This window comes from Drosophila miranda, chromosome 2, assembly GCF_003369915.1.
Source record: "Drosophila miranda strain MSH22 chromosome 2, D.miranda_PacBio2.1, whole genome shotgun sequence".
NCBI lineage: Eukaryota > Metazoa > Arthropoda > Insecta > Diptera > Drosophilidae > Drosophila > Drosophila miranda.
In genome coordinates this window covers 31,107,301-31,120,860 of record NC_046675.1, presented here as the reverse complement: position 1 = coordinate 31,120,860, position 13,560 = coordinate 31,107,301, and the positions used below count along the sequence as shown (strand labels likewise).

The 13,560-nt window shown below is 45.8% G+C and overlaps 2 protein-coding genes across 29 annotated transcripts in view; one reads left to right on the top strand and one right to left on the bottom strand.

Moving 5' to 3' along the window:
- LOC108154948 (regulating synaptic membrane exocytosis protein 2) overlaps positions 1-13,560 on the top strand; it is a 186,268-nt gene that overhangs the window by 144,022 nt on the left and 28,686 nt on the right. For all 28 annotated transcript variants that reach the window (XM_033390192.1, XM_033390193.1, XM_017285453.2 and 25 more), the window contains 5 exons: positions 3,606-4,676; positions 4,778-4,982; positions 7,082-7,207; positions 7,271-7,675; positions 7,735-8,332. In XM_033390192.1, coding sequence (XP_033246083.1) covers positions 4,567-4,676; positions 4,778-4,982; positions 7,082-7,207; positions 7,271-7,675; positions 7,735-8,332 — 1,444 coding nt within the window. In that variant the 5' untranslated portion in view covers positions 3,606-4,566. The remainder of the gene's footprint in view (positions 1-3,605; positions 4,677-4,777; positions 4,983-7,081; positions 7,208-7,270; positions 7,676-7,734; positions 8,333-13,560) is intronic.
- Positions 6,377-7,048, bottom strand: LOC108154952. Its single transcript, XM_017285459.2, has one exon. The coding sequence runs from the start codon at positions 6,972-6,974 to the stop codon at positions 6,618-6,620; it is 357 nt and encodes a 118-aa protein (XP_017140948.1). The 5' UTR covers positions 6,975-7,048; the 3' UTR covers positions 6,377-6,617.

Below are 13,560 nucleotides of genomic sequence, written 5' to 3'. Positions count from 1 at the left end.
ACGTATGTGAACTATTCCCTTCACTCGTTTGGTGCGGGGGCGTATGCGTAATGTGGCATAACCTTGGCTAATGGCCAGGCGGCGCCACACACACAGGGCCAAAGAACTGACCTCCTCCTCCTCCTCCTTGCAGTGCAGTGCTTTACTCCCCCCCCCCCATTGGATTTTTCATTATTATTATAATTTATCCTTGTGCCTGATAAGTTTTTCCTTTGCGCTTTGGGGGTTTTCCATCATCTGTTCTTCGGGTTGTACGGTCAGCGGGAATGTGTTTTTATCTGCCACGAAGTAAACGACAGGCGGTTGGGGGGGGGGAATATAATTACAGCGGGAAATTTTGAATACAGGGAATCCAAAGGGGAAATTTATGGGGGAATTTCTCTCGCTCGCCAACGCAAGCGCGCGCATTCGAGAGGAGGTTTCGTGGTGAATAGTTAATGCCCTTCCGCTCTCCTGCCTCCTGCCTCCTCTCCCTCTCCCTCTCTCTCTCTCTCCTGCCTGCCTGCCTGTCTTTTCACAATTTACTTTATTTATTTGTTTATTCAACTAATTAAATAAAGTTTTGAATACCAGAGAATGAATATTCCATTTGCATGATTTATGTGTGCAGAAGAGAAAATCATAAAAATCAAGGAAAAACAATTCAGGCAGAAAAACACCAACTTTTACTAGAAAGAAGGCATTCCTTGGGTTATATTTTCATATTTTCTACAGAAGATTAGAGAAATTTTCTACAGAAAAAGACCTTTTGTAAAAGCATTAAGGTATTTCTTTTTTTTTAATTATTGCATAGTTTAGGTACAAAAAATATGTATATTATAAAATTTCTACAGAAAAAAACCACCCGTAAAAGCATTAAGTTATTTTTTTGTTCGAATTATTTGCATAGTTTAGGTACAAAAAATAGGCATTCCTTGGGTTATATTTTCACATTTTCTAGAGGAAATTAGAAATTTTTTAAATTTCTATTCCAATTTCCAATAAATTCAAATACAGAAAAAAACAAGTTTTTTTTGGTCAAAAAATAGGCATTCCTTGGGTTATATTTTCCTACTTTCTACAGAAATTTTCAAATTTCATATATATAAATTTCCAAATAATACAAATACGACCTCCATGCCTTAACAGTTAATGGTGTCTTAATGTTTCGTGTTCCTGTGGCCAACCATTCCCTCGTTTCCCATTCAGCGACTGTGTCTCGCAGCAGAGCTGTGTGTGTGTGTGTGTGTGTGTGTGTGTCCTGGTGTCCTGATTTCACGCTCGGTATGGCATCTGGTGGCATAAAGCAGCCACTTAAGTCTCACACAGCTGGCCCCCAAACCGAAAGCCCAACCCCAGGCCCAGGCCCAACCCCAACGCAGTCATCAATTTTGCATGGATGTTGTCGCTGTTGTTGCAGGCGCCTCATGCTGCATTTGCTGCATTATCAATTCATGAGCCACAGGGAGCTGATGCTCTGACGTTGAATCCATAGCCGGGAGCCTGTCACAGACAGACAGAGGCACAGGCCCAGGCACAGGGCATAAAGCAGAGGCCCATAAACACCACTGGAAGCTCTGGATTTTATCTCGCTTGAACTACATAAGTTATAGGCCAAGAGGGGGCATGTGTGTGTGTGTGTGTGTGTGTATGCCCTAAGGATAAGACACCAGCAGCCATAAACCCGCAATAAATATCCATTCAGATGAGCAAATCAATTGGAGTTTCGTTGTGCTCGGAGTTTTGATGCTCCATGAATCAAATTTAATTCAAAGACAAATGTCCTCCGACCTGGCGCATCTGCTGCAATATTTATGCAATCAAAGCTGCTGCAAATCCTGTGGCAACAGCTGCTCCTGGCCGCACAGATTAGAGGTCGATACCCTTCCTGCTTTGTGCCAGAAGCTCCTCTGCGTTGAGGGCATTTAATTACGTTTAGGGACGTCGATTGCTTCCTGTGGCATAAGGAAATGAGGCACATTGAAAGCTACTTGCTGCCGTTTCCTAAGTTCCGTAAAGTGTTTGCATCCGGTTGCATACTGCAACACCCTCCCCCGCCCCCAATCAGGTGGGTAGTAGGGGGATTTGTCAACATAAATAGCACCCCCCCCCCCCCCGGTTCCACCCTTCCCCCCTCAATGTCTCTTCCGTCTGGCCAGGCAATCTCCTCTTTATGCGTGGCAGCTATATCTAGTATATCGGTTGGGGAGGGGGGGTGGGGGGGTTGTACAGATGGCCTCGTATATATTTTCGCATTTTGTACGTGCGTCACCGTGTCAACCGCAATGTCCCCACTGTCCCCCCTGTCTCTCTCTCTCTCGCTGTGAAGGGACCGACCCACGACTACGACTACTTGCCCCGTTTTGCGGCTGGTTGGTTGTTGGTTGGTTGCTTGTTTGCCCTGGCACGTTGATGGCCATAAATACAGTTACATATGTTTGCATTGCGGCCAGAAACTCCATCCACCACCCGCCCTGGTAGGGCCCTTGCCTGGACCTCATCTCGTTAAAATTTCTCATTTCCGTTAGTTTTTTTTTTTCTATATATACTTTGTTCTCATTTTAGTTTATATATTACAATTTCTTTCACATGGCATTTTATGTTTTTACGGATTTAAATTAAATGGGAAGAAGAAAAAAGTGTTGCCTGCTTTTGGGATGCGATTTACAATTTAGTTTTAATCCATTAAAAAATGCTGCCTGCTTTTGGGCTGCAATTAAATACTTTGCTCAGAGACATTAAAAAGTGTTGCCTGCGCTTGGGATGCAAACTAAAAATGTTTCTTGGGTCCTGCCTAAAAAGTGCTGCCTGCTTTTGGGCTGCAATATGAAATACTTTCTAAACGTGTTGCGGTATTCTCCCCTTTTCCATGCTCAACAGATTATTGGCAAGTGAAATTAAATGAAATTTAAGCAATTTTTCCATATCTATGCAGTTATTGGAATTTTCTCGAGAAAACTCTCGGACTGTTTTTGTTCCATTTCCCCCGAAGTGGCAGGGAATCTGTGGTTATTTTTCTTCTCTCTGCAATTGAGCTGCTTTTCCAGGAATGATTTTATAAACCAGAATAAATACCAGCAGCAATTCTCACAGGAATGCAATTAATTTCCACTTTTACCTACGCTTTTCCGGTTTCGAGATTCGTTTTTCTAAAGAAAAATTTCTATGTGGACTAAAAGCAGTATTTTTCTCTTTCTTTATAATGAAATTTATATGTCTTTTGGTTTATTTTTGTTTCAGGAATTTATGGTTTCCCTTTTGTTGGAGTTTGAAACCAAAATTTTATTACTTTTTGACTATAATTTATATCCCAAATGGGAAAAAATCCATTAATAACGGATTTCTCTAAAAAATACTTCAAATCTTTCTTTTTTTCCCTCCCTTTGTGCACTTTAAGGGGGAAAAGTCTCTATAGATTAATAATGAAAATAATTGATGTAATCGCAAGCCGCATACCCCTATTGTATGGCGCTTTTTGTTGGACTTCAAAGACGATTTATGCATAGATTAAAGGCATAATTTATGCCAGCTCTGCTCTATTTTCAGTCAGAATTTAAGCAATTTTAAGCCCACATAAAACATACAAACCCTTTAAACCTTTTTCTTGTCTGTTTTGCTTTTTCTAGTGCTAAAAAACTAGAAATTTACAAATCCCTGTGTACCGAGGAGGAGTAGAGTGTTGGTGCCTGTAATTTGGAAAGCAAAAATGACGCAGCCACGCACAAGGCAACATCCACAGCGGCAACAACAACAACAGCAGCAGCAACAACAGCAACAAAATATACAACAACATAAACAAGAACAAAAACTGCAATTAGAGGCAACAGCTACAAAGGGCCGGCAACGATATAGAGCGGCAGTAGAGGCAGTCGAAGTGGCAGCAGTAGAGGACAAATGAGGCAAAAACCAGAAGACGAAGAAGAAGAAACGAAGAATTTTCCACACAAATTTGCATTCAACCAAAGAAATACAAAAGTCTAAAAACAAAGGAGGAAAAAGGAAGCCAAACAAACACAAAGAAGGAAGTTGTGCGCCATCCATCCGCAAAATAAAACAAAAACCAAAAACAAAAAACGGGTCAGAGGGCATGGCACACATACACAAACACGCACACACCCAAGAGACACACCACACACACACAGAGACACAGACACAGAGAAACGAGTGCATTGTGAACAAAAATTTTTCAACGAATTTCCAAATGTCTACAAAACAAATCTAACAACAACAAAAACAAAAAACAAAAAACAAAACAAAAACCAAAAAAAAAAGAAAGAACAAAAGACCATAAGAAATTTTGAAATTTGCTCTGTGATTTTCTATCAGAATGGTTTAACAAATAATCCACATATTAAATTTAAATATTTATAAATACATATTGCTAAAGTGCATTCAAAAAAAAAAAAAGAAAACAAGCTTTAAATCCAACTAAAAAAATTTCTATAAATATTTAACAAGAAGAAAAGTTTATTGATACTAAAGCTAATTAGTGCAACTAAAGTTAGTTTAAAACGGCGCAACTGTGAGACGTGGAAGAGACCATCAACAGACCCACCCATAGACCAGCCAATCAGCCAATCAGCAGCCATGGACGACATGCCCGATCTCTCTCATTTGACCCCCCACGAGCGCATGCAGATCGAGAATGTGCTCATGCGGCAGAAGCAGGAGGAGGAGGCACAGAACGAGATAATGCGGTAAGCTATAGATAGATGGATAGATAGATGGATACATCCTCTACTCCATTCAGTGATTGCATTGTTCTTAATGGTTTTCTTTCTCTCTCTCCTCCGTGCAGTCGCAAACAGGACGAGGTTGTCACTTTGGAAATGCAAATCAGACAACGCTCCGAGCAGCAAAAGAAGGCCGGCGTCGAGCTGGATGCCACCTGTCACATATGCCTTAAGACCAAGTTTGCCGATGGCGTCGGACACATTTGCCATTACTGCAACATACGCTGCTGTGCCCGTTGCGGCGGCAAGGTGACACTTCGCAGCAACAAGGTGAGTGCAGTAAGCCGCCATCCGACATCCGCCATCCGCCATCCGCCATTTGACTGACAGCAGACTGAATCGAATCGAATCGAATCGAATCTCACTCTAGAATGGAGCTGCCTTCAGACCCCATCAGGCCTTTGGGAGAGGGTCAGCGCGTGGCAGCGCGTAAATGCTGACTTTTGGGCTTGGATTCGGGGACAGCTTAATTTTCCGCTCATTGATAAATAGGTCGACGACGTTGCCAAAACTCTGACGCCAGGCGGCTGGCGACCCCTAAGCAGCCATCACTCATACGCCCCATTGGCAGTGCTTGTCGCCTTGTTGCCAACTGTCCCCAGTGACGCGTAGTGTGCATAAATAAACGCCACAGTCGTCGCCGCCGCCCCTCCCCTACCCGTCGTATGGGGGATAGATAATTGGCGAGAGTCGGCGGCCAACCGAGTGGGTGTCCATGAGCTCTGGGGTCCAGTCTGGCGCCTCACAATTTGACACTCATTATTTAAAAAAAAGAAGTGGATTCTGGGTAGGAAGATAGTCCTTTGAGGGTGTTCTTTCTAAAGGTCAGGAGATGAGAGGGACCTTTGCGAGGGATCTGTAAAGGAATGAAACAAATGTAGTTGGGAAAACTGCCTCCTAATCAAGGACTATAAAATAAAAGGATATTGCCTCGAGAGCAAACTCCATTTCGATGCTTTTTGGGGAACTGGAATAATGCTTGGCCTCTGAGCGCCGTGAATGCCTTTTGCAGCTGAGTCGGTCCCCCGAATCCAACAACAATGTACATATTCTTTGGCGAGGAGCAGAAAAAAGTTACTCTTTGGTCTGCAGAGCCTAGAAAAATAGTACAGAGCATTGGGCGACTAGCAAAAGTCGGTGCCAAGAGAGCAAAAACAAAAGATATGCGATATTCAGGGCATGAATCATGGCTCATTTTGGTATAAGAATAATCTTTGATATCCTATTAGGAGGCTAGCATTTGTACGCCCCTTTTCCAGATGAAAGCGTACATAAATGATCGAGGGGAACTGCTGCATGACGCGTAAAACAATAGCGTACCTAGAGGAAAGGATTAAGAGAGTCCCCAGCACCTTTAATAATTCTTAAATAATTCCGTTTCCCCTGAGAATTCAATCATTCAACGTTTACACGTGACTGGCAGCATTCCAAACAGTTATTGAATGAGAGAACCATTCACCACCAGAGAACTCTTCCTCCCCAATCGATGAGCATTTCCTTGAGCTTTCTCTCTCTCTCCGAATTGTTGGCATTGGAATACCTTTCAACGGTCTATGGACTTCTTACCCCGCAGTGCATATCCCTGCACTCCCCGCTCCCCCTCCCCCCTGTACAGTGCAGTGCATCGCATTTCAATTACTTTTTTTTTTCAATTTTTTATTTAACTCAGTGAACCGTATCGCTGGGAGGGGGGGGAGGGGAGGTGGAGGGGGTTACGGTTCCTCCCCGCGAGCTTATCATCTGCTGGCCGTGCTGCCAAACGTTTTTCCATCGTTGAATTGCTGCCAAAATGTCACACAACCTCAGACACGACGAAGATACGATACCAGATGTTGACGGGGTCCTCTCCGTGGCGGAAGGGGGGGCGGGACCAAACATCAGCGTGGAGAGCAGGAGGGGGTGTTTTTATCGAATTTCAAGTGGCATTCCAATGGCACCATGACGAGGACCATTCCTTCGGTGTGTCCAAAAGCTTGTGCCACGAAATACCACCGATATGTGGTACCATTGAAAGTGCCGCAAATTTAATTCTGGATCCAAATAGTCGCCGGCATGAACGATATGGAAATGCCAGAAGCCGGCAAAGTACTCGAGAGGTAAACGCTCCACGAAGGTGACCATCCGGATGTTCCAGTTCCAAAAATCCCACATTTTTGACATGAAATAGAGCAGGGATCCCCTAACAGGTGGCTCCTGTGGCTCCTCCTCATACACTTCCTCATCGGCATTCGCAAACAGATCGTCCAGTGTTGCCTCTTCCATATTCGTAAATTTATTACTATATCCTACAGATAGATTTTCTAGAGAGTGAACGATTGATTGAAGCGGCAATGATATACGGTGTGTCTGTGTTTGTGTCTGTCTTTCAGGTGATTTGGGTCTGTATACTCTGCCGCAAGAAGCAGGAGCTGCTCTCCAAGACGGGCCAATGGATCAACAAAACGGGAGCCCAGCAGGACGGTTTTATCCGCCGCATCGAGCCCGACGGCAGCAGCGTGAGTACAGCCGCCATATGACCTGGTCTCTATAGTGTTTCCTGTATCCTTTCTTGCCCTTAGGACATCTCCCAGCAGGCCATTGTGGATCCGCACGACACGACGGACAAGCGGCCCAAGCTGGAGCGTACGCGCAGTGCCGCCGAGAAGGAGAACCTGCCCATGCAACGGGCTGGCAGCATGCTACGGAGGCAGTACTCGCAGCAGGAGCAGCCCACGAATCGCCGTCTGTCCGTCTCGGACAGTGGCATGGATCCCATGATGAGCCCGGGCCAGCATCCGCATCAGCAGCAGCAGCAGCATCCACAGCAACAGCGAGGCCGAATGCAGCCAATGAATCCGCAGCAGTCGCAGCAGGGATACGGGGGCTATGGCATGCAACAACAACAACAGCAGCAGCAGCAGCAACAGCAGCAGCAGCAGAGATCGGGTGGCGCCTATCCAGAGGATGATCCGCGTTACTATCAGGTGGAGTATAGAAACGACTTCTTTTAGACCGAAACTAATGCTTTTTTCTCTCCAAATAGGGCGAACTGGATGGCTTGATGAAACAACATCCCCATCTGGCGCATCCCAGCCAAGTGCAGCCGCAGCATTCACAACAGCAGCAGCAACATCCACAGCATCAGCAGCAACAGCAACACCCACAACATTCGCAGCACCAGCAGCAGCAGCATCAGCAGCAGCAACATCCACAACAGCAGCAGCAACATCCACAGCAGCAACAATTTGCGGCGAGACAGCAAACGTACCAGGCACAGATACATACTCCACCGCAATCGCACATGCAACAGGGGCAACAACAGCAGCAGATCCATCCCCATTCCCAGCAGTCGATGTCCATGTCCCAGCAGATGGCTGGTGGCTACCAGAAGGCACCGCCACTGACCCGAAACCTGACCATCAGCGGGGGACATGCCATGGACAGCAGCTCGTACGGTCAGCAGCAACTTCAGCAGCAGCAGCAGCAGCAGCAGCAGCAGCAAAATCGAAGACCGCAGTATGCCTCACAGCAGCAGCGATCCTTCAGCAGCTCCGAGGAGGAGTTCCAGAATCAGCTGCTGCAGGCACAGGCCCAGGCGGCCGGGGCAGGAGCCACTGTCAGTGCGGGCTCCGATTACGATGGTGAGTTGAAACGTTTTCTCCAATTTCGTCACTCTCTCTCTCTCTCTGTCTGCTCTATCCCCCTCACTCTCTCTCTCTCTCTCTCTCTATGGATTGCCTTAGCGATCTCCCCCTTTCTCTCGCTATCGCTTCAATTTTAATGCTCTCTTAATGTCCCAACCATCCACGTGGCAACAAGCCGCAACAATTGATGTTTTCTCGCCAAAATATTTCACTATCTCTAAATGAAAACTGTCTTTGAATCGCTCGCTCGCAAACCAAAGAAAACTTTCAAAAAAGTATTTTCTTTACTAAAACAAAAAGTAGCACTCTCTCTCTCTCCCTCTCTCTTGTCTCTTATTGGTACGTTGTCTTTTTCTTTGGCTCCGTAATTGATGTGCGTTTTTCCAACAAAAAAAAAACAAAAAAATCCAAATTCTTCAATGCCTTTAATCTTTAGTTTTCCTCACACTTCTTCATTTATTTCGTGTAAATATTTTAACGATCTTTTGTACATACATTTGCCATATCTCTCTCTGTGTCTTCTTTACATGTCTCAAAATGTCTTTAAGTTAGACCTTAAGTTAAGATCTTTTAAGCTAGTTTTAAGCTCTTAATGGAAGCTCCTTCTCCGGCTCCCGATTTTGTGGGAAAAATGGAAATTTAAGCCACCGCAAAAGCCAAAATGCAGACTGCAAAATGCCGGGGGGCTATAAAAACACAGAGCAGAGCGCACATGCATACGGTACACTGTAAGAAAAAGTCAGGAAAATCATGAAAACCACGAAAGAACTCGATCTGTAGAGGTAAATCATAAGAAAATTTAAACAAAAATTTGACGTATAGCCACAACTTATACCCATTCTCTCTCAGTGTACTCTTAATAAGAGTCTCTTATACTCATGATATATGGGATTTTTTCGAATATTCAGCTTTTAAAAGGGAAAGTTTCATACCGGAACACACTTGTCTCTACTCTCTATTCGCTCAGTGTATAAATTCGCGGTTATTTGCACACACGTGCAATGAAAGAGCGAACGTAAAGGAAGCAGAAGAAGAAAGAGGAGGAGGAGGCGGAGGTGAATGGGAAGTGGAACGAAGAATGTTTTGTAGCGCGGAAACATTTCGATGCGCTTATCTTTTGGGAAGGGGCAAGGGGGCACGGGGGCACGGCACTTGACTCGACAACAGAGGCACCCGTGAATCTGTAACGGCGGAAGAGGGAAAGGAGTAAGAAGAAAAATAAAAATAAATTGTTTACAGAGGGAACAGAATGGAACCGAAAACGAGGCGGCGACCGCGCGACAAGTGCGCACTTTTGGACGCTGCATACTTTTAGGCGAGCGAGCCACTTTTGTCGTACCGTTAAATGCAATCAGCATAAATTATAGACCAGGCCGAAAGCGAACCAAGAGAGTGGGGCAGAAGGAAGGACGGGGAGGGGGTGGTGGTGGCACTACCGAAAGGTATGAAAGAAAAAGCCAAAGATATGGGCCAGGGGGGGGCGGACTCGAAGGTTGCCTGCCTGCTGCCTGCTGCACACAGCTGACCCGAAAACACACATTTTCCAACAAACAAGCAGCGGAGAAAGGCGGAGGTAGATTGAGGGAGGAGGCAGCATGAACGACAAGCAGCTTTTCCTTTTTGGCAGCCACCACAAAACATCAAGAAGTTGGCCAAGCAGCCTGCACTTGGCCAATAACTGCGGGGGCCAAGGAGGGTCTGTCTCCATGGTTGCGCTCTTCTTCTGCTCTTCATGTTTTTTTCCCCCTCCCCCCCCCCCCCTTCTTGTGTTTAAAAAATGCCGGGTACGATGTTGTCAAGTGCGAGATGCTGGGGCGAAATTTATTATCCTAATTAGAAAGTTTCTTGTTGGCACTTGCTGCTGCTGTTGCAGCCTCCCAGTCCCAGGCCCAAGACTTGGGGCATTCCCCCTGCTGTTGCTGCTGGGACAAGAGTATTTTCTGTAGCGCCTACAAGTATGCAACATGCGGCGCTTGGTGATTTAAATTTTTTATTGCCTGCACATTAGCGCGCAAGTTTCTGGCAAGCATGTTGCACTTCCCCAACACTCCCCGCCCCCTCTCCAGCTGCTGTCATTTTCAATTTCCCAGCAAACTAGCATATAATAATTATTGATTTCAACTTTGGCCTCAGCCACAGTGCCACAGAGTGTGTGGCATGAAATTACGGGCTCACAAAAGTTGCGACTGCCGCTCTCCCTTCTCCTTGATCTGTGGTGTGCAACCAGGCCGATAAGGTGGTCGGTCCATGGCCCACCTGGTGGCAAGTTGAGGGCCAAGAGCTTATGTCTTCTCAGCGTGTGTGTGTGTGTGTGGGGGGCAGTGTTGCAAAAACTTGTGTCCGCCTCAGTGTTGTAAATCAAAAGTCAGTGTTGCAGAATGATAATGCCACAAACAAAAACAAGAAGAACGAAGAACAAGTAAATATCTTTTCAAGAAAGTGGAAAAGGGAGCAGGTACAGAGAGTGTGTGTGCGTGTGGGTGTGAATGTCATTGGTTGCCACAGTCTGAGTGGGTGCATGGCAGCGCCTTTCCCTCCCAGGGGGAGGTGAGTGGGTGCACCTCAGTCTGAGTGGGAGTGGGTGCGTGGGTTGAGTGGTTTTCTCGGTGCATCTGCACTCAGAGCTCAAGCCCGGAAAACCCACCACGCGCCGCCAACACGCGCCTCCGCTAAAACCCAACACTTTGTTGCCAATTCACAATGCACGCGGCGCGGTGGTCGGTGGCGGTGGCGGTGGTCGGTGGCGGTGGTCGGTGGCCACCAGACGTCATGCGTTGGAATGCGCTTTCCAAAGCTTGGAAAATTCCCACACACAAAATTTCCATTAAACAAAGCGCAGGCGCTGCTTCCCTCTCACTCTATCTGACTCTCTCCTTTACACCTCTTACATATTCCATGGTTTGGGGTGGCAGCAGCAGCAGCCAACGACAGCAGCAGCAGCAGCAGCTGATGTTCTATAGGGAAGCGCGCGTAAAAGCAGCCACAAATTTTTAGTTGAACTTGAGATTTCCTGCATGGGCCAGTATGTTGTATATTGTTCTACCCAGGAACTAGTTCGTTTTGGAGCTGTCACTAAGGGAACTAGTTCTTTTGGGGGGAAAGAAAATTTAAATTTAGACGAGTAATTGTAATGATAAGGTAAAATTTAACGAATAATGGGGGGAAAAGGTTGTAGTAGTGATATGATCTATCTATAATCGTGGAATCCACTCTTTATTAGCGGCCACTCACATTAGATTTACAAGCGAAGGGCGCTCCAGAGCCGTGTGGATCGGGGTGGATCGTGTGGATCGTGAGAGCAAGCGCGAGCCGACTCTCAGAACGTTTACAGCGCTCTGTTACCGTGAGCGCTGTCAACGGCGAGCGGTAACAGTCTGTTAACCTAGGCTGTTGGCAGCGCTGTTATACTGTTACAGCTCCTGCCCTCAACAATGGCTCTCATTATTTGCTGAAATAATTGTTTATATCTACAAAAATATGCTGCCTTTTATTTCCATTGAATTGTACTTCCATTTCTCTTTATTTCCCTTGTGAGGCCATGATCCAATACTCGTTGATTATTTGGAATTTTTCAATTTCTTAACTCTTTTCCTTGCCGATCTCATGGGCCTTCAACTAATTCCATACTAGTGGCCGTTATATTTAATTTATAGCTATGCAGGTCTCATAAAACACCTTCCACCTATGTTTATACGTTTCTGTAGACTGCCATTACTTGCGTCACATTTGTCATTTGGCTGTCGGCTGACTGGATTCTAGACCGTAGAATTTCTCCACTTTTTACACTGCACTCCTTAGTTTGCTATCTGTTTGCCCCTTCCTGCGTTGCAACCTGCCGCACGACGTCATTTCATTCAGTGCATTTCGGGGGTACTCTGTGCAGCGTCATGCTCTTTACTACGAAACAACAACAGCAACAACAACGAAGGCAAGTTGCAACCCACCATGGAACCAACACGCGCGCGCCTACACTGCACCACACAGCCGGGGCTGGAGCACCACCCCCTTAACTGGAAAGCAAAGACAAACACGTTGCTTTTGGGCCTGTTTTGCCTTGAAGGTGGAAGGGAGAGACAAACACAAACACAAATGGAGTCCAGGTCCAGTCTTTGGCCCACCCCCACCGCCAACCCGCTGACCCCAACGTGGGGCAGCAGCTGTCAATGTTATCGCTGCTGGCGTCGCTGTGGCCGCTGCAGTCGACGCCGGCTGTGGCAGCAGCAGCAGCGCCAGAAGCAGCAGCGTGGCCACGCGCTTAACTTTATTTTTAGTTCGGGACTGGAAGCGCCATGGGAAAGTGCCCCTAACGGCGGCAACAACAGCCAAACAGCGTTGTAACATTGTTATTGGAAAATGTGTTGTAGGCTCCATCCAGCAGCAGCAACAACAACAACAACAAACGAAGGAACGGCTGACTGAAAGACCGAGAGTAGGCGCAAGCAAGGGAAAGCTGAAAGCTGGCTGTAGGAAAAGCAGCGTAAAAGCAAAAATTCCATTGAGATTTTTGTATGAAATCGAAACGAAATTAGTTTTCGATGAACTTTAAAGGCGAGCAAAACACACAGGCCGCATCGGACGCGCTCACGCATGTGGCACGTGTGGCAGCACACACACACACACACACACAGCAAATCAAAATCCAAAATACTACAAAATTACAACAGAATAAATGGCACAAAAATGCAAATAAATCTCCAACAAAATAAAATTAAATTAAATAAAATGGAATAAAAGTGTGCAAAAAGTGAGTGAAAGAAAGCAAAAGCGAAAGCGAAAAAGAGGAAAAGGGAAAACCTTTCCTTTGCTATTTTTGTGAAATTGTGAAAGTCGTGCTAAAAATAACCTTGGTGTGGAATTTTCTTGTACAAGCAGCAGGATATTCAGTCTGAAATGTCCTCCTGGCTGCTGGCTGGATTCGAAGCGGGAAAAGGAGTTGCTTCGTTCGAGTGTCGTGGCGTTGGGCCCCGGGAGAAATCTGTTTAACAAATTGCACTTAATTGGCCATGAGGCCAGGTCCGTGAATAATTGAGAGCTCTTGGCATTGAGCCGCAGACAAGGCTAATTGGCTGCAACAACAAATGAAATACAACAACAAAAACAAATCTGTCTACATACATGATAATCCAATGGAAAAGTGTTAGTAATTTAAATCAAAAGTGAAAATCCAAGTTCAGGTAAACGCAACCTCGAGGCCGCTTTAAATCTGTTTAATTGAGCGAAAGAAT

Excerpts from the sequence above, each read along its gene's own strand:
- LOC108154952 (XM_017285459.2), bottom strand. The coding sequence starts at position 6,974 with ATGGAAGAGGCAACACTGGACGATCTGTTTGCGAATGCCGATGAGGAA.